Source organism: Argiope bruennichi, chromosome 9 (genome assembly GCF_947563725.1).
Source record: "Argiope bruennichi chromosome 9, qqArgBrue1.1, whole genome shotgun sequence".
Lineage (NCBI taxonomy): Eukaryota > Metazoa > Arthropoda > Arachnida > Araneae > Araneidae > Argiope > Argiope bruennichi.
The window spans coordinates 99,859,457-99,883,178 of NC_079159.1; the positions used below are offsets into that span (position 1 = coordinate 99,859,457).

The 23,722-nt window shown below is 27.5% G+C and overlaps 1 protein-coding gene across 1 annotated transcript in view; it reads left to right on the plus strand.

The window, feature by feature from the left end:
• Positions 1–335: 335 nt before the first annotated feature.
• Positions 336–23,722, plus strand: part of LOC129983748 (uncharacterized protein ZK1073.1-like) — a 65,960-nt gene continuing 42,573 nt past the window's right edge. Inside the window, exon 1 of the mRNA XM_056093360.1 lies at positions 336–552. Within this exon, the coding sequence (XP_055949335.1) occupies positions 505–552 (48 nt within the window). The 5' untranslated portion in view covers positions 336–504. The remainder of the gene's footprint in view (positions 553–23,722) is intronic.

A 23,722-nucleotide genomic window follows, 5' to 3' on the forward strand; every position in this document is an offset into this window, starting at 1 on the left:
TAAAATATTATAATTTTTAAATAATTTAAAGGAAATTAATTTTATATGGTATAATGCAACAATCCATCGAAATATAAATTAATTGTAATCTTAAAGGTATTAAAAGATCATAAAAGATTTTTAAAAGTAACAAATCATAGTACTATTTATTTTTTTAATATTTTTGTTCAATTGAAACTTTTGAATGTTTGAAGGAATACATTTATTGATATCTGGTGAGGTAATTTTTTTATCTATTGCAGGACGCGCGAGATTCCGAGCAAACGATATAAATTGGCGAGAAAATATTTGGCGAAGCTTAGAATCACGTTCGTGGCAACCCCATTGTTGATCGTTTGGAGCTTGGGCGTTGTAGATCGACTACTGCTGATGAGAGAAGCAAGCGAGTGATTCGGCGCTCTTTCCGTGTGTTGAATTTTTTGTTTTTGTAAAATCTTACTCGTTTTTATTCCCATTTATTATTCTCGTTTTATTTCGTGTTGTGTGAAGATTTGATCAAGCAACATGTCAGAACAGGATGATACATTCCCTGGCCAGGAAGTGGAAACTCAAGTAAGAAAATATTCCGACTTTTTTTCTTTCTTTCTTCTCCCCGATAAATTCGAAAATCCATGTTTTGGATCGCGCTTTCAGAGAGACGGCTTGTGTTATGTTTATACTCGAGGTCGATTCTTCACTCCGGTTGGTTGAAAAAGTGGGTGGAGCGCTGTTTCCGTAGGAGCGTCTAACACGGAAAATTTTATTTATATCAATAGCTAAGTTAAAAATAAAATTCTGAATTTTTTTTTCTCCCTGCAAAATAGAATTCTGTAAGAAAACATTTTAGCACTTACTCCAATGTTCATTGAAAAATAATTGTGTTCTTGAATTCTGTAAGAATAAAATATATTTCTATTTCGATGCATTTAATAACGATCGTTTATTTATTTTCCACGAATTTATATGTTAGCGTGCTTATTCATTGATATATTTATTAATCCATTTTCTTTATTGATTTTCTCAAAATCATTTTAACTACATTCTGTAGAATTAACACAAGAAAAAGTTAGATTAAAGAAAAAAAAGATTATAAAATATTGAAGAATTTACGGGCATCATATTTCGATAAGATAACAAATTAATCATAAAATCGAAATTAAAATGTTAAAATATTAAATTCGATTATAAATTCAGTAGCTCATCGATACTAATAAATGCTTTCTTTAACTTTGTTGTTTCGTCATACTGAAAATCATCGTACGCTAAGATTTTCAGATTAAAAAATGTAACTGAAGAAATTATTTTTATTATTAAACATCTTCTAAGTTTAATTTAAACTTATTTAATCATTCAGATTTCACTTGTTCTAAATTTTAAAAAAATTGTTGAATCTTCTTCTTTTGAAGTACCGGATTCATTCAAATAAACAACTGCGCAATAAATGCTTTCAAACTATCTTATGGGAAAAATCGAACATAATTGCTGATTTTGATATTTTTTTCTCCCCAAACATATGCGTTTCTGTTTTAAATTATATAGTTCTCGGAATCGCTTTTAATATGTCAGATGGAGGATAGAAAAACTAAGCTCCCGTTTATGGTATATTGGCAATCATCCTGGAAACTAAAAATTGCGTTTTCGTGCTAGATGAAGTTCAATTTTATTGCAGTAGATAATCTTATACGGTTTTTGAATTTGCCGCTGTAAAAACACTGTTTCGCGTTCACTCTCGGTACAAGTGAACTTAATCTAACGAGATCTGATTAGTGGAAGAAGAAAAAAAAAGAAGTTCGCGCAATTTTTGCATAGATTGAATCTTTTGTTCTCTTATTACCGCTGATTAAAAATCTGTTTTCTGTGGCATCCACGATTTTCGCTTGCTAATGTGTTTATCTTTTACTATTAAAGCGCTGAATTATATTGTGCTATTATAGAGTAACATTTAAATAGCATTTCGCTTTGTTTTAAAAATTTTTAGATTGTACCAAATGTGGCATCTAAATATCTTGTCTAATCTAAATGTGACATCTTGTCATTTGCAGGTCGCCATTTATTTTAAGTGCAAATATTCTTATCAAACATTTCTGTATATTTTAATATCGCATTTGTAGATATTATGTGGTTTGAAATTTTTGTAATTAATACGGCTGATTATGTAATGGATTTCTGGATTGGAATTCCATTTTGTAGCATGGTCATCTAAATTGACATGCACCATTTTTATTATGAATTTAATTTTCAAGTGTAGCACATTTGATTATAAATAGATATTAGAAGTAAGTATTGAAGGTGGTGTCATCAAAGAATATACTTCATTGCAATTGGTATAAAATGAATGGCAGATCTTAAAAATTTTTGTGTTAAACAGTTATGGCTCTAGTACGACGTTAACTCAATAAATATTAATCAAAACGACTTTGAAGAATGAAAATTTGCAGCAGTATTCGCGAAGCTAAGTAGGATTTCTTTGTATTTCGAGTTATTTCAAGTGTAAAGATTATAACATACTTTATTTTCAAACAAGAATAGTTGAAAACAATCGCACTCAAATATTAACCCTTTACACTAAAAAAAGTAATCCGATTCATAATTATTCACCTAATTCAAGGACTTGTTTATTGTTCCAAAAAATAAATATATATAGTTGTTTTAAGTTGAATTTCTCTTAAAAATTAATCTACATCTTTTTACCAGTCTTTAGGCGTTTTTAACAATCAAAATCGAAAAATAAGTAAAACGTCAAAATGATGCAATATCTTGAATGGTGAGCGAAAGGCACCATCGAATGCAAGGGGTTAATAGTCGCAAACACGGGTATATAAGCATTATATTTTTTTATTTGGCAGAAGATCGAATCAGACGACTGCCGGATTAAGTAATTCATTTTTATTAATTCAGTTACCATTTATTGTTAATATTTTTATAATCATATTGACAAAAGATTGCCGGATTACTATGCAAAGTCATTACTATTTCAAAAAATATAACAAAATGTATTTAGTTAGTATTGTACATGACTAAGTACATTATATCATATTTGTAATATAATGTATTATTATATATAAGAAAATTATATTACACATATTACAAAATATAATACAAAATTCCATTATTTTGTCGGGCCAAGGTCGTCGAAATTAGCATGCAGTAACTTGTTTTCCCTTAAAGGCGCCCCCATCGCCATTCGGAAAACATCAGATAACTGGAATGAGACTGAGTTAAAGCAGTGCCGGAATGAATCTACTGTACATACAAAAAAAAATTGGAATGCGGGGTTTTTAACTCAAAAATATACACATAAGCATGTTAATCGCTGCTAGGAAATGTAATATTCATTTGCATTTTTTAAACTTTGTGCACTGTTGGATTTTATAAATAACTGATGAGTACCAAGACATGAAACTGAAAATCTTTCAGCTGTACGCATGTTGTATAGGAGTCGCTAAGGTGCAAGTTTTAAATGTTTAGTTACTTAGATTTACTTTAACAGTATTTTAAATTTGAATTAATGTTTCGTATTGCTCGAAAAAAATTTAAAAATTACTAAATCTTTTCATTAGTTACACATCTGTAAAAATGAAAGTAACACATCTGTAAATTTTTAAGTAAGCAGATTTAGCTGTTATTTTAAAGTAGTTTTATTTATGGTACCTGCATTCTTAAAATCTTTACAATCGAAATGTATGAGAAATTGACAGGAATATATCCAAATCACAAAACATCAACAAAAATGCTGGAAGAAAAGTTATTTATGAAATAACTCATAAAGTTGGAAAAAAATCAATTATTGTAAAAATATTTCCTGTAAATTAAAACTAAAGGATCATATTATTTTTCTAAAGCTTATTAAGTAGATGCAATAATTCTAAATAGTTTCAATAAAGAGAAAATTAAAAAACTTAGAATTAATTATGATGATAAAAATGAAAACATTTATTCATATTGACGCTATTTAAAACATTAATATTCATGCTGTAGCGCTAAACGATACTTTTAATTAATAACAATAGTTTTTCCAGCAGCAGCTGATTGTAAAATTTGAAGAAAAATTATCGCAATAAATTAATTTGGATTCTCAAAATATTTTCTGAACTCCCAATGTTTTGCATGATTTTTCAAAATAAAGACTGTAAATTAGAAGAAAAATGCTTTGCATATGTATTAGTGTTTGTTTAAAATTGCGAACTAACAGATGTTGAAAAAGAAATTATTTCAAATTTTTGGATTATCTACTGCAAAGTAAGATTCAACTTAGTCTACATGAATCGAGAAAACGTTAGTGTGTGTGCGTGTGTGTATTGGAACACTTAGAAATTTACAATAAGAATAAAATGATCAGATATCCCAAATTATCTGAAGCATATATTCTGGATTTTCTCGATTTTCACCTTTACGAAATTATTATTTAAAGGTGGCAACTTCTATTTTAATGAAACAACATTTCAGTTTCTTAAATCTTTGGCAAATTATTAAATTCCGGAATGTATAGTCTCATTGCTATCATTAATTGACTAATTATCAAAATATGTTAAATTAGCCGAAATTATCTTTTTTTTTTTGTATATTTGATCCAGATGTGATAAATGACTCAAATACTTGATATTTAAAGATCCAAGTTTGAAATTCAGAAGGCTTAGTTACTTGAAATAAAAACAAAATAATTATTTGCGAGTTCGACCAAATAAATGAGTCAAGTACATTTCTCTTATTACTTGCTTAGAAAAAGTAAATCACTGTGAAGGAACACCACAGATTAATTGAATAATTACGAGTACAGCTAATTTAACCGTTTAATTTTTTCCAAGATAGAAATCACTATTATTGTTATCAAATTTAAATTGGCTTCGTTGATTCGTAACATTAAGAGACTTAGATTTATCATTAAGGTTGACTGAATAAATTTTTACAAAAAATTCTTTTGGAATAATTCATAACTTTCCTAACAGTTCTATTCTAAAGAATATTTTGAAAGTTAGAACTTAATTGCAATTCGTAAAAAGAAATTTCTACATTCTCTATTTATTCCATCTTGTATCTTTTCTTTAGACGAAGGAAAAAAGTTCTGCGGTTTTTATATAATCCCTAGTTCCACACACCTGTTAGAAAATGCAGGTGATCCGAATAGAGTATAGCGGTTTCCATGTGATTTATGTGAGACTTCTGGAAGGGGGGGGGGCGGAGATGTTTCGAAAGTGATCTATTTTGCTACCTTTTGTCGATCCTTGAATCACGAATTCAGTGGTAAAACCGATTTTCGTGGGTGTCTGCCTCTTTAATTCATGTGAAATCTGATGGAAAAATTCTTTGAACTATTTTTTTTCATTGTATAAATTCATTTTTGGTTTTTTGGAAGTCTTTTATGATTCCACTTTTGATTTCCACAAAAGTTAAATGAAAAAAATGGTTTCTCTAGCTTATTGATTTTGAAATTTTTAATTCGCAACTGAGTAACAACTGTAACTTAATTATAATATCATATCATAAGGTGCAAAAAGTTGTGCGTCAAATGTCAACTATACAAGATATATAAGTAATAAAATTTTATAATTTATTTGTATTATAAAGAAAATCATTGAAAGCTTTGTAAGTGAACGTTTGTCAACATTGCAAATATGCTTCAGAATTGCATAACTCTTAATAACCATCCTAGGAAAAATATGTAAGTTTAGATATTCAAGGCTATTTTGAATTATTTGTCTTGCATATCTGTTGGGGAAAAAACTACCGAATAGACCGAATCCAAATATTAGCCGACTTTATTTTTTTTATTTCCTGAGCTGAGACGCAATATTCATTAAAAGAAAAAAAATTCTAGACCTCACACATACAAAGTTACTTTGAAGATCATAAAACTTAATATTGTTGCACTTGGTATGCACTCCTACTTCTTAATGGTCTTAAAAAAACATTGTAATAAATTTCCACCCTTCTCAGTTTTTGTGTCATCCTAAATATAACTTAAAAGGAACATGGTGAAAGTTTTTGTAAAGCGGTTAGTTGAAATCTTGAAAGAAAGCCTTGAGATATTTATTTAAAGAAAGAATTTGACTGTCTTAAGTCTTAAAATTGCTACTGAGTCCATATTAAGTATATTTAAGATTATTATATTATATAGTGTATATTTAAGATTATTATTAAAATATGGACACATTTTTTAAAATAGTATATATTAAAATAATAAAATAAATTATATATTTTTACAATTTAATGCGATTTTTTTTCTTCCGAAACGGCCGAGTGATTTAAAAAAAAAACATTGTTAAACGGGTTAATGTAAAATATATAATCAGGTCCATAGTCTGAGTTAATATTTAAACATCTACCAAACAATTAGAAAATAACTGCTTAAAATATCAAGAAATTTTGAACACCTTATTTTTTGCATGGTTTATAAATTCGAAACTTAATATCGGCATTTATTTAATGTATTTGAAATCTTATAAAACTGGTTTTGTTTGTAAATTGTACTGAAATATTCCACAAATCTAGATAAATACAAGTGTCAAATATGTCATGCAACATAAAAATCTTCATAGAGTATTTACAATAAGAATGAAAATTTCATTTCTTCTACCTAAACTGTACTTATTTAAGAAAGAATATGCGTGACATAAGAAACTTCAGAACAATGTTACCCTTCTGAAATCGATTTTTTTTTCGCAAATTCACTTGTATAATAAATCGATTATATACACATTGTGTGCAAAAGCACGGATTTATGCATTTCATCGATCTTCCAAAGTTTTCTTGTGGTGAAATTTTGGTATTAATGGTAATGGGATATAATATCAGTTAATTTATAATTTATTAATAAACGTGGAAGCAAAATTTTAAATTTAAAAAAAATGGAAATTTTTAATGAATTGTTTAACAAGTTAAAATTTTACCTTTAAGTAAAGAATTTTCATTTCATATGTGTATAATCTGGCAATCAATGCTATCTTAAAAATTTCAGTGTCTTTCGCTGTAAAAGCGTTATACTGGCATTTCTGCAGAATCGTAATAAGGAATTTGTCTTTGGCTTATTGAAAATCTATCTAATAAAACAAATGAGTAATAAAAAAATCGCTTATTCCGGTTTTCCAATTAATAACATAAAAATTTTGAAAATAGAAAATTATAATAAGTAAGTTTTGAGTTGTTTCTGAATAATGGTCCAATTAAACTATTGCATCAAACGACTTTGTGAGATAAAAGCTTAGCTTTAGTTGTCATATGCAAGGAAATTAGAACTGCATATGATATTATTAAAGCGTTTACTTTAAGAAATTAATAAATCTGTAAGTAATTCTCGATTAAATTTACTATGTTTTAGGTCATTGACTTATGAATATTTATCAAATCCTTCTATGTTATTAAATCGTGCCGATTTATAATAAATGCTCTTGTTGTTTTCAGTACTAACCTGGGTAGAAAATGCTTAGTTTTAGGTGAAGTAATAAACATTAATAAAAAAAATAGTAAAAAAAAGAGAATGTATTTTTACTTGTACTTATTGAGAGAGCTGCATTAAAGTATTTTAGAGCAATAAGTCATAAGTAGATTATTTTGGAAGCTAAGTCTTCGGTACTTGTTAAAAGCAAGCAAATCTTTAAGATAATCTGTCATACCATTTATTACTTATATAACTTACGAGTATAAAAGTAAAGGAGATTCTAACATCTTGTCCAAAGTATCGTTTGTCTTATCTTCATCTAATTCGATTGCATCAACTACACGCACGCATTTTGCAACAATAAAAAAAAAATATTCTTTTAAAATAACCTTGTAGATATTTTAAAAATTGCTAAAATTTGAGAGACAAATGAATTAAATCATTGAAGATGATAATCTTTTTTGAATTTTGGGGTGGTTCAAAAATCGTTTTATACTGCAGTCTTTTCAGAAATTTTAATGGGCAAACACCAACATTTCACTTAATTTTTAAATAATTAAAATTTCAAAATACTCGCTGTGATGTATATATATCCACTTTGTTTTTGCCAAATTTGATAACTCGAAATCCGACAATCTGCCTCTAGAGCGTTACTTTCTGTACTTTACAATTTTTATATCACCCATTTTATAGAGAGAATGTCATCTTAAAAACAAAAAGATAAAAATGGCTATGAATTTTTCGACCATTATAGCTGAGAATCTTTGCAAAACTGAGATAAACGTTGCTCAAAGGAACTCGTTTGCGAAGAGGTCAAGGGTAAAATCGGGCTTTCTATCGATTAGTAGCTGTTAGAGGTCACTTTTATGTCAAGACGCTGAAGACGTTAAGTTCAAAGAGAAAGTGATTAAAGTACACACGGAGTGATTAGTTACAAGCAATAAATGTTCCCATCTTATCTTTGATGCTCTTTTAAGAGCATTTTTTTTTAAATAAAACTCTTGAAGATAAACGTGCACGGAATAAGATGAAAGCTTTGCGAAATACGTTTTTGCTTAATTTTATCTGTCGACAGTAAAATCGATGGTTACCAATATTCTGGAAAAGTCTTTTACCACTTTACTGAAGTGTTTAAAAATGTGTATAACATTCTTTGAAAAATTGGCTTTCGGTTGAGTACTTACAAGATAATAATTCCGAAAGTAAAGGATCGTTTTATATATCTATTAATGGAATTCTCCTACAAGTTTTATAGATTTTGAACCAGGAATAAAGTCAAAATGTTATCAATTGTATGAAACATTAGTATTTTTTATTTCTGATGTTAAATAGTAGTTAATTCTTAATAGATTAGCGAATTATTTAAATTTTCATTCCTGTACAGGTTTTAATAAAAGCATTATTGCAAAACATTCTTTTTTGCATTAAGAAAATTCATTTTTATTATTACAATTAACATTTATTGTTAATTTTTTATAATCATATGACTATAAATCTTAATTCATAATTGCAACAATTTATAAATTTCCCTTCCTTTAATTCATACGAAAAAAATTGAGTGGATTAAGTTTTAATGACGAATAATAAATTACATGAGATAAAGTTAACACTTCGCAAGTATTGTTTTAATAGAAAAAAAATAATGCACCCTCGAGTTTTTTTAAAGTGTGCGTGCGTGCGTGCGCGCGCTCGCTCGCGTTAACATGCATCATGGCAACTAACTTTTAGATTTTGTTTCAAATGAAGTTATTAGAAAACTTGTATAGAAATACAGAACATCTTTGTTTACTTTTAAACTATTATTTAAATTATTATTCTTTAAATATTGCTCAAATTTCCATCTTTCTATTAAGGATAAATATTGATTGAATTTTATCATTTCGATGTTTTTTTATTGTTCTATTATTTATTTTGTTAAAGTTTTTCGTTAGTGCTCAGATTATTTAAAGAGTTTAAAGCATATTAACTTTTATAAAATACTTTGAAATATAATCCATTCGTTAGATTTTACAGGTGTAATTCGAATATATCTAAATATATTATTTTTTTAATTAATGCACTTCTTAATTTTTTTTCTTTATGACAGGGAATTTAGATTTTGTATTTTATATTCAGTTTTTTAAATTCTTTGAGCAATTTATTCACATTTATCACAGAAGAATGAAAATTTTTGAATTTTTTAAAATGCCATCGCATTATGTTGAACGAGAATCGTAACTTACAAGTGAAAAAACTACTTCGTTTTTCTGTTCTTCAAAATGTCGCGCTCATTGGCAAACTTGAGTCTTAATTCTTTAATTGGAAGATTTCCAGTTGTGGATGGGTCGATTTTTTTTCTTTTTTCTGTATTCTATTTTAAAAGTTGTTTACATTGATGCTTCACGTTGCCATTCGTAATAATATTAGCGAATTAGTGATTTATTTCTTTAACAATGTGATGTCACTGTAATTTAAAGTAGTTTCTTTCTTTTTAGAAAAAGATTTCCTTCGTGGGCAATTGCCCTGAAAAGTAATTAAATGATTTTTTATAAGGGATGTAATGAGATTTAATGTTATGATCTGATGATTATGAAAGTTTTTAATTTTTCCTCCTTTTAGAATGAGATATCATTTTCTGATATTTTTAGTAACCTGTAAAGTATCATCGAATTCGGTTTGTCTTGGGAATACAGACCTCTATTATAAATTCGCAGCATAGATTCTATCAAAAATGATCCATTAGTATATGTTTAATATTGTTGTAAAATAGGCGCATAAATAGTGGTAAATTTCGGAGATATAGTCGTTTAAGAGAAGATTGATTTACCGCTATAACCTGATAGAAAAAAATTAAACTTCTTATCTTTTAAGAAACTTAGACTTTAACTGCAACTTTAGATGTATTCAGATTTGGGAACACTGGATGTTTTTAGTCGAGATACCGTAACAAAGCTCTTACACGTGAGGCATTATTGTAGAAAAAGTATAGCGAATCAATTTTCTTCGTATATAAAAGTTGGATGCTGTTAAAAATATTAGGCAATCATGTGTCTGTATTCCTACTTGAAGTTAATGAGTTTTAGGTTCTAACAAATTAATCAGGCATAAAAAAATTAACATGTTTCTATTCACTCCACAGTGTAGTGGGAATTGAGGCTATAAGAAAAAAATCATCTTAATTCATGTTAAATGTAACTTTTGGTATTCATTAATTTTAAGTGAATTAAAAAATGATTCATTAAAAGCAACAAAAAAATGTATTAGTTTTGAATTTTTGATAGCATAATCTTCATGCGGTAAATAATCTTTTAATTTGAGAGCTGTGTTAGGTGGCTTTAAATTTTCCACCTTAAAATTTTAATCGTCTTCTGCAAAGAATTAAATTTGCTGAACCAAAAAATATATAAATATTCTAAGTTGTATTTTTTCTTTTTCTTTTGGTCGAATCAAAAATGTTATAAACGAATTATAAAATTAATGAGAACATTGATAATTGCTTTTTCTTCCCATATATTCCAAAAGCGCATAAATTATGTATAGGCCAAGGCAGAACTAAAGTTTTAAATCTTAAAAACCATGCTTAATTTTGTTTGGAGATATTGTAGGTTTCAAGTAATTACATAAAAGTCTTCATATTTTAATTGGTACTTGTCAATAAAATTTCGGAGTAAGCAAAAAAAAAAAAGCCCTGAGCAAAAGATTTTCTCGCAGAAAAAAAAACTATACATGACAGTGTTGCCACTGTCAGATCATAACTTTCTTTTTGAATTGATTTATTTCCAATACATGAATAATATTGTAGTATTAAACTAATATATTTAATAAGACTAAGCAAACTATTTTCTAGGTTTTATTTCTATTAGTCTCTTTTTTGTTAGATTTATTATCCTAATTGTATAAATATAAGAACGTATCTCAATTATTTATGGTAATTTTTCAATCTTAGTTGCATATAAAAATAGCAATTCATTTCATCGACAAAATACTGAGATTATTTATATTATTTACTTGGGATTTCCTGATTTGTTACTAAAAAAAGCCAATGATATATTGTACAAAACTAATAAAAATATATTCTATGCAGTGAATTCGGTGTTTTAATTATCCCTACAAGAATCTGATCAAGTCCCGCATAAGCTCGTCAAAATTTATTATTTTCCAAAAATAATCAAACCAATTTTTTATCTTTTATTTATGTTAGTTGACGTATTGCCCAATTTCTTTAATCTCAACAACTGGCAGAATGTCATGAAATTTCTTCTATTCACATTAATATTTGAAGGAAATTATTTTACTTCTACTTTTCATTTTTTTTAAAAAAATGCTATTTTCCTTTTTTGTCGTATTTGGTTCGTTATTATGGGTGAAATGGTTTTATTCCTATCATTTTCTTCATATGGGGAAAATAACAGTTGATCAAATAAGGATATAAATTTACAGAAATAAATTTTAAATGATAAATGGAAATCACGTGCTTCTTGATGTGTGAATCACATTCGTGACATTAGAAATCATATTCCAATTTTATTTATTAAACAATACACTTTTGTAATACAACTCATAAATGTATTAAAACTTATCTAAAGTCTTTTATTTATATAAAACGATTTAAAAGAAGTTATTGGAAAGTTATGAATTACATATCATTTCTGTTGCATCAAAATATCCTGTACCAAAAACCATTCGCAACGAAACATGCGAAATTTTGCTGAAACAGCTGGAACCACTACAGACATGTGGAGCTTTGTGCTAATATGCAAAAATCAATCGCATGTCATGTACAAAAATTTGATAGCAGATGCGGCTAAACTATACAAGTGCTTTGCATCAATAAATTTTCACAATTTTGTTTTATGATTTATTTAACAATGACGATATTTAAAAAAAATATTTTATAGATTTAATAATCATTTTGGAAATAATACATCAAGATCTTGCTTATTGACAACCTGATGATAAAAATACAATCGATAGTTAGATTTTGTTTACAAATAAAATATGATTTCTAATTAAATTATCATTTCCAAATGTTTACATAAACAAAAGTAGAACTTCTAAATCCATTGTGTCCTTGAAGAAAGATAATTTAAACCTTTTTTTCCTTATTCAACAACTCAATGCTGGTCTGCTTAATGTTAGAGCTTAAATGGTTTTATTATTCTAATATACTTGCGAAATAAGGTCAGAAAAGTTGTTTCCTCTTAGACATTAATGTTTGGAATACGTCCAGTCCATTTTAGTCTAAACTTGTTGAAGAATGCCAATTCGGAGAGATGAAATTCAATAAAAAAAATTCAGTGTTTTACACTTCCGTTCAGCATTGTCTCAAGGGTAATTGTATTCTATGTTTGTCGTATTCGCCAATGTACTATTATCATTTTACTCCAAAAGCAACGAAACTGCTTTAAAAAATATTAAAATTTTAAAAATATAAAATTAAACGCAAGAAGTGGTAATTAATTTAAGAAGAAACTATAAAACTGAATTTTGCGGCAAGTTAACGAAAGAATTATTTGCTTGACTGATAAGTTAACTGCGTGAACTTCAATTTTTTTTTAGTTAAGTTTTTCCTTAAAATGTCATAAAGATAACATTTTAAAAACTGAAAGCCTGAAAAAAAAGACTACATCTTTTTCTTTTTAATGTAAAATGAATATAAAAATATTGTGGTTTTAAAGATATCTATCTATAGTTTGTATTAGGAAAAATTATTTTACAATCGTCAGAAAATATTCCAGTTTTTTTATGTTTATAAATTTTTCTTGCACTTAATATCACTCTATCCTTGAAAGTTTGACACTGATAATTTTGTTCATCACTTTTGAATTGATAACTTTTCAAGTGTTTTGGATATCTGTTGAATTATTTAAAATTCTTTTCTAAGTGAAGGGAATATTGCTGTATTTATGTTCAGAAATTTTATCATTTTTTTCCTTAATCATTTTGCCGAGTGATGTATAAAAATACGTAATCCATTAACATTCCTAAGTTTGATTTCTGCTGATATGATGTTAAAGAAATTTAAGAGATTCGAACTTCTTGTCCGAAACATAACATGTAATGTTTTTGACTTATTTGTTTCATCCTTATATTATTTTTAAATTTTTACCCTTAATTGTGGCAACTGTAATAGGCATAGAAAAAAATGCATTTAATATCGCACCAACGCGCTTATATATAAACGTATTGATTAAAAGAATAAAACTAAAAATATTTTGAAAAATCTATTAAAATCAGAGGAGAAATTGTACATAAATAGAATTGATATCAAAGTAAACTGATTTGTTTAAATTTTAAAGTAGGTAAAAAGTATTATTTTTGTGGTTTTCTGCTCCGAAGTATTAAGAAAGAAGGGAAACAACTTATTTTTTATTTAAAAATTTGATTGAAATTTTAAAAAGTAATTTTTTTCTTAGTAAGTGACTACTCCCTAAGAAATAATTCAGACAGCGAACTGCCAAGTTAAATTCTGGAACAATTTTTGCATTATTTATCGACACATCACACAATTTACAATATCTATGTATCCTATAAACTTTCACTTTAATAAGAAAATTAAACATATTTCAAAATACTTTGAATTTATAAATACTCGTTTTCTGTAGTGATGGTTGTTCTCTTTCTGTTTTGAGTATTTTTGGAATGCTACATTAACAACAATAAAATTAACTAATTTTTCTTTCACAAGTTTTCTTGCTACAGAAAACATCCTATCAATGTTTGTTTGTTTAAATCCAGTTACAAGTTGTTAAAGATTTTTGTTCTGATCATTTGAATTAAATTTCAAATATTACTTGTACATATTTTACAGCTTAATTATTTGGAAAAAAAATTACGATTTAGATGTAATTATTAAATTTAATAATATGTATTGCTTAATAATTAGGTGGCAGTATTCTCCGACACTTAAATTAGTGTAATAAAAAAGAAAAAAAAGTTCACTTAATCGTAACTGAACTGTAAGTGCAATCGCTTAATCTATTAAAGTATTTCGTATGAACTTTAGTTCAGAGCAGACAACAATAAATATTAAAAGGTATGCAATTTTAATAAAAATGTGTCATAAAAATATCTGTAGGCAAGTTTAATTATATATTTTAATTTCTTGAAGTATATTCTCAATATTCAATAAGTTATTACCATTATTTAATTCCTTCATTTACAAATTTAATTTTCTAATATTCAGTTCAAGTCCTTTGTTATCCCAATAAATATGAGGCTGGAAACAACACCTAAAATTTCAAACGATATATTTTTTTTCATTTAAATTACTTTCTGTTTGACTTTAGATTGTTTTTTAATTTGCATGAGTTAGTCATGTCATTACCTTTCAAAGGGTAACTAACTCATTTTTATTTAATATTGGCTTTTGCTTGACTTTTTTGTAAAAAAAAATGTAGTTATATTAATGACCTGTTTTTAAACAACAGAAATTCTACTTTGGAATGGACTACGTAATTATGAGCTGCGGTAAGATTACGAGGACGTCCCTTGAGATGGACCCTTATTTTTAACCTTCCTCACCATATCAGAGTAGAGGATATTTAGCGCGGATGGGTTTGTTGGAAAATAAACTTTTTATCAGACGATTCTTCTTTGGAATCAAGTTTCAAAATTGGAACCTTCAGAACCCCCTAAACCAAGACTTTATCAACAATCCACTGCGGACCGTTCTGAAACAAAGTAAAAATGTCTCAAAGAAATTTTAAAAATGGTTTGTTTTGAAACCCTGTCAAAAATAAAACTGGTTTTTCAGTGTTTTAATGATTTAGATTAAATTATAAAAGATTCATTGCTAAATTTATTTTAGAAAATATTTATTCCCATCTTGTTGAACTAACATTTCCATTTAAAACTAATAGTTCATAGAAATTTTCTCATCCTTGTATTCTCAGTTAGAAAGGGTTTACTTTAGATTAATGCCCCATTGTGAATCTACGCGAGCGTTAAGTTCAGAGTAAAGTCCTTAACATTTAGAAAGATAAACAATAAACTCCTTATCTTCTAATTTTGAGAAGATAATACCTAAACTTAATTCAGAGAATAGCTAATCAGTTTAATCAGTAAAGAATAAAATTCTTTACGAACTTCATAAAAGTTTTATCTCTTGGAAACTGCGTTCAGTGTGTCAAAATAAAAGGAATCTAATATTAACTATAGGATTTCGCTGTTTTTCCCCCATTTGATTTCCGAATGACGGCTGCGTTTGTATGGAGTCTGACTTTTTTTCTTTCTTTCAGTAAATATGGCACTTTTTATTTTCAGCCATTTAACTGTTGTACAGCTGTCGCCCAGTCTTCTTGTCTGCTTCTGAAGATGAAGTCACGTTTTTATTTAACATTCACAGCTCTGTCGAACATGCTCTACTGATTTCTTCTAGAAATGGAAATAAATTCTTTCGAATCTCCTTTTCGGATAAATAGCCTTAAGGATGAAATATTTTATTCAGTTTCTTTTTTTTTCTTCACTTTTTATCCATTTGCTTCGTTATTAATTTTCTTTATTATCTTCCTTCGTTTTGCAATGCCTTAAGAGAATGATACTTAAATATTTATCTTCGAATTATTAATTTTTCTAATGACTTTCTAAGGATTTAAATAAAAAGAATAAAATCCGGCATCATTTTTTTTACGAACGCTTCCGAAAATGATTGCTATTTTTATTGTAATTATCAATAAGCTTCATGATTGTTATAAAAGAAAGTAAAATGTTTATCTTCGAAAAAATTGCGTAATTCCTTTTAGTATTCATTAATGAAGCCAATGTTAGTTTGCTTTAATGAAAAATTGGAGTGTCTTAAGTGAAGCACAATCTTAATAAAAATTAAGTGACAATTAAAGAATGAGTTTTCTCACTGTATGCTTTAAATCGTCGAACGTCTTTCGTTATAATAGCGTAAATGCAATTAAAGCTTTATTTCATTAGATTTTAAAATTAAGAATTTCTATGGAGGAAAATGATAAGTTATGATGCCACAATATATTTTATTGGTCTGAATATTAATTATAGGAGTTTAAAATATTTTGATTCAAAATTTGCATATTACTTGACAAATCTAGATGGAGGTAACTGATAAAAATATCAATTTTCTTGTTTTCGAATTTAGACAAATCTAAAAACTTTTTACAATCGTATTCATTATGTATCTATTTAGAATATTTCTACATTGCCCTTTGCCTCCTAAAAAATTACAAGCTTTTTAAGCGATTTACATTGCTGCACAAATGTCTTTTGTTTGAATATTTACTTTTAATACGTTTTTATTAAAGTCTAGGCATTATTTAAAAGTATTTCCTTTATTTTTATCTAAAATCGTACTAGCATAGTATTTTGAGAATTTTTTAAAAATCCCAATTCATTCTCCCCCCCCCCCTTTCCCTCCTTATGACTATTTCTGTTCACTGCATAAAGTTTTATCTTAGATTGACGATCTGAAAAATTCCGTTTGTTTGTTTTGAGTGTCGATTTATTTCTAGAATATTAAAATGTCACTGAATTTAAGTCGGCAAATCAACGTCTCAATACTTCTGTTGCAGGACTTCCAAAGTCTGCCAGAAAAAATTCTATTAGTTTTACAACTCATATATAATCTGTTTTGTTAATAGAAAAGTACATATTTTTAAAAGGAATTGCTTCATTTCATTTTAAATTTCCTTTATGTTTCAAAATTTTTAATAATTTGGTATGAAACATCAATATTATACTGCTATAATTTTATTAAATTATTTACCGCCATTATAAAAATGAGTTTTGAATTGGTTCATTATTTATGTTCAAATTAAACTTTCTAATTGAACTAAAATGCAGATAGCGAATCATTAAATTTGCAGAATCTTCATTGTTCCATAATTTCAATCAACCCTTTAAGATTGATGTTCTATTATTTAAGATATCAATATTTTCTATAGGTTTAATCATAATTGGTTTTTGACAAAATATACCTACAAGAACCTTCATCGAATTCCACCAAGTTGGCGGACATCTTTTTCTATTCCATTTCTCTCCCGAGTGAAATGCTCCATGAAATAGGGTTCTTCACATTTTTAAATCCCCATCCGCTCTGTGGACGTTCCATTTGTCCTTGAGTTTTGAAAAGGAGGAATGCTTTTCAACGGATGCAGACTCCTCTTCTCCCTCTCGTCCCCTCCTTTCGTGTAAAAGCTTATTTTTCCTTTAGCAAGTGCAGCTCTGACTGCAAATTACTTCAGATGGATTTCAATCAATATGTCCTTGGCTATCTTCAGCTGATTATTTTTCTCCTGGTGCCTTTTCTCAGATTTCTTCATTTGATTAGGTTGTCAAAGAGTGCTGAAGAACGAGAACGATCTCTCGCATGTCGCCAGAGAGAAAAGGTCAGCCATTCATTTACAACCATTTACTTCACTACATTCCGCAATAGTCATCGGATTACTGGACTTCGTCCTGAAACTTCATAATTGTATACCATTTAATGTCCTGGAAGAGTAGGGCAAGTGTACTGTCAAATGCCATGCATTTGTTACTCGATACAAACCATCTGCATTGGTTTCATTTCTATCATGAATTAAAACATTGCCTTTTAAAAGCATTGATGGTGCTGCTTTTATTTAGATAATTAGTTAATTCTGCTTGCTGCTTTAATTGCTTTAATTTGATAATGCTAATTCAAATTAAGATGTAATCAACTGAAGAAGTCTTATCTATGGCATATTGATTTATGTCATAAACTAAGTAATAAAAAGCCTACAAGTTTTTAGTATACAATTTTTAATGTAGTATTTAACATTTCAATCCTTTCATTGATGAGAATTTGCCCTGATTGCATATTGGCCAATTATTATCCTTTGTTCCCTTACGTCTTTTACTTTGATGTATGCCAAACTTATCAAGTTCATTATTAAGCATCGACTCACCAAGAAATACCTTTGGTTTTCTTTGAAAAGATGAATGGAATGTTCCGTCTGTAATTCAATAAATAAATACTAAGTCAGATACAATTCTGTATATTCAGATTGCCAAGTATAAGATATACAACTGTTCCAAGTAGTATTTCATTGCATGAAATTGGGCTGTTTTTATTTCAATTAATATATTACCATTATTTAATCCCAATTATATTTTTTATAAATAATTCCCACTTTTATTTTTATAAAGAATTTTTTATAATACTGCAAGAAATAATTTATTCATTTTATATTTATTGTTATATTTTAATATTTTGTTCAACATATTTTGCAAATCACAAATTTGAACAGGGGTAAAATCCATAATTAAAATGATCTCTAGAAATGGATAATGCAATTAAACGAATTATCGACATTTCCAAAGATCTAAATTTTGCCATTTAATACTTTATTAATGGCAAAAGCTTGATTTTATCTAACATTAGCAATTTTTGGAAAGTAACATTTTTGTTTCGAATTCATATTCCTTATTTTAATTTTCAATCCTGTAATAACTAAAGCTGTTTTTTCAAGCAAAATAATGATCACTGCTACGTGCTTAAATTTAAAGTCATATGAAAACTATTGACAAATATTTTGAATATATTCCTTATCTTCGATATTGATGTATCACCAGCGAAAATTAAAACGACTTTCTGCAACCTCCCTAATGGAATATCTGCATATTCATGACTAATTTGCTTCCTTTCTGCAAGTCACCCACTGTATCGAAGCCGCAATATGCAGAATTCAGATTTAATGAGCGTATAAAAGGATATCGGTATCCAAATTAACTGCTAGGAAAGTGAAAACATGATCAGTCCCATAAGCCAGGAGATTCAGGTTTTAAAATTTCAAAATTATAAGAATTGCCAGAATTCTTACCCGATTTTTGCTGACTTATGTAATTATAACAGAGCTCTTGCATTAACTGGAACATCATTAGGTTTAAAGATTAATATATTGAGTTTTGTACAAATGTACAAAAAGTTGTACATATTGTGCATTGCCATTATTATATTATGTCCAACATTTTCTATTTATTGACATTTTCTGTAAATCAATCACTCTCTATCAGTTACATTATACAGAAATGTAGTAAAAAATTCCAGATCTATTTTTAGTAGAATAATTTAAATGATTTCTTTAAAATACTTGCAGTTCGATTTTAATTATCGTTCATTTTCTGGACATTCTGAAAAGAAATTTCATGTTAATTATCAAGAACTCTACGCATTTAATTTATTGATATTTGAAAATTCTTTTTTTTTTAATTTTAAGTAGAGAAAATGATGGAAATGTCAGCATTTTTAATCTCATTATCAGTTGTTTACATTTCGATAATTCTCATAAAAAGCAGTTCACTCTTTGGGTGTTACTAAAGTCATCTCAGCCCATTTACACGCTAAGAAAAAGACAGGGTTGGTATTGTCAAGTCTGCACTCTGTCACTCCAAAACAGGTGGCTACGTCACTATATCCTTGGGGAAACATTTTGTTTTCGCCACATTTTTTTTAGTTTTATTTTCTACATTTTTTTGTTTCTTGAGTCCTTGTGTGTATTTGGCAAAACTCCAATATGTTAGCTCGCAAGAAGGAAAAATAGGCCCACACACTTTATTATTGCTTACATTCACTCTCTGAGAAAAAGGAACCGGCTATCTTCTTAAATAACCTTAAAGAATGATTGCATTTTACCAATTTTATTTTTACCGCTTGTGTTTTTTTTTTCTCTTGAGGAAATATTGTTATGGAATCCATGACATATGTATATACTGATGTTACTTTCGATGATTAACAAAGGAGGATTAAGCTAAAACAACACTGAAACTTCAGTCTAGGCTTGCTGAGTTTAACTATATACATATGTATGTTTTGTAACGATATGTCGGGCTCTGAAATCTGTATGAAATGTATATTAGTTATTTTCACACTTTAAGGTACAGTTAACTTTTTGATACTTTATTATGTAGGATATGAAAATAGAATTATTGCATGGTAATAATTCTATTTTCATATGCTACATAATAAACTGAGAGAAATAAATTTTTCTTTCTTCATTCAATAAATTCATTCTACATTCATATCCTACATAAATTAGGATTTCAAAATATCTGTGAGCAGAGCAGTTAAATATTATTCCTATTTTTTGCATTAATTCTGTTCATTCGAACTTCGAGCCAAGTTGCTGTTTTGTCCCCTCTGTAAATAAAATTTCGAATCGAGATGGAAAAGACAACTTCAGATTATAAAGATTAGAGTCATCTTCAGAAAAAAAGCCAATAACTAATAAAATATTTTAATTTTTTTATATAAAAAATTACTTAAAAAACATTTTTAATCGAAATCCTCGTATACTGTGATTTTTAATTATATTTTAAACAGATATTCTCTTTTCTACAATACAGTTCTTGATCAAATGAAACGAGCTTGCCAAAAATGTTTTCTGAGAACAAATTCTATCAGGCTTAAAAAATCATATCTTAGAAATTGTCGATCTTATGTATTTAATTTTTAGCAATTTTTAATTAATTATCCATTTTTTTCCTTGAAAAATTAAGAACGATTAACGAAAAATAAAATTTTTCATTCGACAATAACGGTTTTTAACTCTTATTGTAGACAACTTAAAAGTTGCTTCTTAATCTCTTTTAATCCCTTTAAATAATTCTTTTAATCTCTTTAAATAATAAATCTATTTTCAGTAGTTTTTTATATTGATTTTATATTATGCAATTGTCAATCTTGTGTGAAAGAAGCGAATAAAGTAATCTGATATTAAAGCTGATGTAATATACGAGTAAATCACATGCTGCTTTTAGTCTAATAGTGTATTGCAACGAAACTGTTAAGGAAATGTTCGATTTCAATCTTGGACAGTATCGCAGTTCTAATTGTTGAGAAGCTATCATCGTAAAGTTAATAGGGAAAAAAATTTAGCTTAATATACATACTAAACATGCATATTTCACTTAAGTTGAATCGGATCATAAAGTTTTTAATTTTCGAGAGTATGGCTTTTTACATTAAATCTGCTTCACGTGAATTTCATTTGATAGATATTTGTAATGTTATACATGTGTTTCTTTCCTTCTCCTTTCAAATTACTATGAAAAAATGCTTTATTTCGGAATTAATTACTCTTAAATATATTTTAAATGTATGAATATGATCATTCCTTGATAATTTTCGATTTCTTTTATGTTTGGTCCTTTTAACAGGATTTATTATTTTTTATTTTTAAATACCAAGTAAGAGAAATCGCCATCTGAGTATTTATTTCGATATACATATTTTAACAATAAAAGAAAATCTCAATTTAAAACTACAGAATATATTTAAAACTCTAAAATAGTTTTGAAGCTACAAAATATTTGCAGGTTATGATAATTTTACAGGAAAAGTCTTCTGAATATTTCATTTTCTGTTTTATTTCAATAATTTATCAATAATTCTGTAAAGCCCGTTTCTTTGCTTGCAGAGAAGGCTTGCAAGGAAAAATGCATACAAGTAGCATTATAATCTAAATATTCTGCGAGTTCAGTATCAATCCTGCTGGTTTTATCTCCGCAATTTTTTTGTTATCTGCATTTAACTCGTTGTTTAATAAGTCTAAAGAACAAAACAATGCTTTCCTTTGTTTGCATTGAAAGTACTAGCAATCCCATCGAGGGATATTTCCATTCTGAAATTTCATTTAATCAATTTAGTTTGTGAGCGTCCAAAAAATAAAGGCTCTTTTATGAGACAATAAAATCTCTTTTAAAGTATTAATATTTAAATTTTAATATCAAGTTGTAATCTGTTTAAAATGAGGTAGGTTTTCCCAAGTGTTTTTTTATTGCAGATAATTCATTCATTATTAATATTTTTCCTGTGGCATTTCTATTCTACAGTTGATTTCTTTTTAAATTTTCGATCGTTTTGACTTTATTTAAACTTATTTCGTAAATTTTAGTAGATGAAATTTAACTTATAAACAAAATTAAAAAAATAAGTCTTACCGATAAAGTCTAAAAATCACAAATAATTTTGTGACTTTTAGACAATGTAATAGTTATTTTGTACATTTTTTGTAAAAATAAATAAATTTTAAATTCGTTTTAAAATTAAATTTTAAATTTGACTTAAAAATCAAGAAGCATCTTTGAATATTCAATAAAAATTGAATAGACATAAAATTTTGGTTTGTCAGAGAATTAAACGTTTATTATTTTCCGAAATTAACTTTTTTCTGTTTGGTTATCTATAAAGTTTCTGCAACTTTTAAATATTTATTTCTTGATATAAATAAAAAATCCTTTTTAATAACATTTTAAGTTCGCGTACATTTTGAAATGCTACGCATAAAAAAAATTCCGTTGATTTTTGTTTCAATATTCTTTAATAAATGAAACAAAAGTAAATTCAATTATCTTATATTCTTAACGTACATTAATTAGTCTGGTTCAAATAACATTTATATTAGCATTTTTGTTAATGATTTCTTAACAAATTTATTTGAGTAAATATTTTGAATTCAAAGTAACGTTTTACTAAATTTTTCCGTAAATTCCACTCTGTTACTGCTTTTATTAAGAATCGAAAAATATTATCAGCTTATCGAAATTGCTTACTTAGCTGAAATTTTCTTATTTGTGAAATAGTGTCGAACAAAGAATGCATTGTATTGTCCTTTGTCTCGTTGTTTACTGTATCTGAAAGACTGGTAGAAAACAAAAGTGTAAATGACTTGTTACTCTCTTTTTATACCTGTAGATAAACGGCGCATTTTTTTCTTGAATGCTTCAGACTATTCGCGGTTTACTTTCTCTCTCTTTATTTTTGTTTGCCGAAATAATGGATCGCGAGATGTTTCCAAAAATAGCATCACTTGTTGGCAAATCTTCATTCTCTTTCTTCACACCCCCATTCGCGGCTTCAAACTGAAAAAGGAACATTTTCAGTGACATTTGGGCTCGTATCCAAAATATCTGTGTCCTTGGACTAGTCCTTTTACCTGCGCTAACATTGTTTTGAAAAGCCATGTCTCTCCGTCAATGAAAGCTAATCACCTGCTTCGGTTAACATTCTTGGCTATTCAAGTTAAATAAATTCACCAAATAATTTCTTTTCATAGATCTTACAAATAACTTGAAATGTAAGTTTACAGATATATTTTTGGAATTGAAAATGTTGTATTTATTTAAATCTTGAAATAAACTTTTTTTGAAACGGATTTCCGAGCAAGATGTAAATGTGAAAAAATCGCATTTCTATATTTCAATTTCTACATGAAAATAAATTCGGGGTATAACATGAATGAGTAATATCAGTTTCATTAATGCGGTTTAATTTTGCTTAATGGGTTTTAATATGCTTTTTCTGACCATGAATTACAAACTACGTTTTACTTAATCTCTAGTAATACATTCTTTTTTTTCTCTTGCTTAAGTTCAGGACTTAATAAAAAAAAATCGAAACAGGTT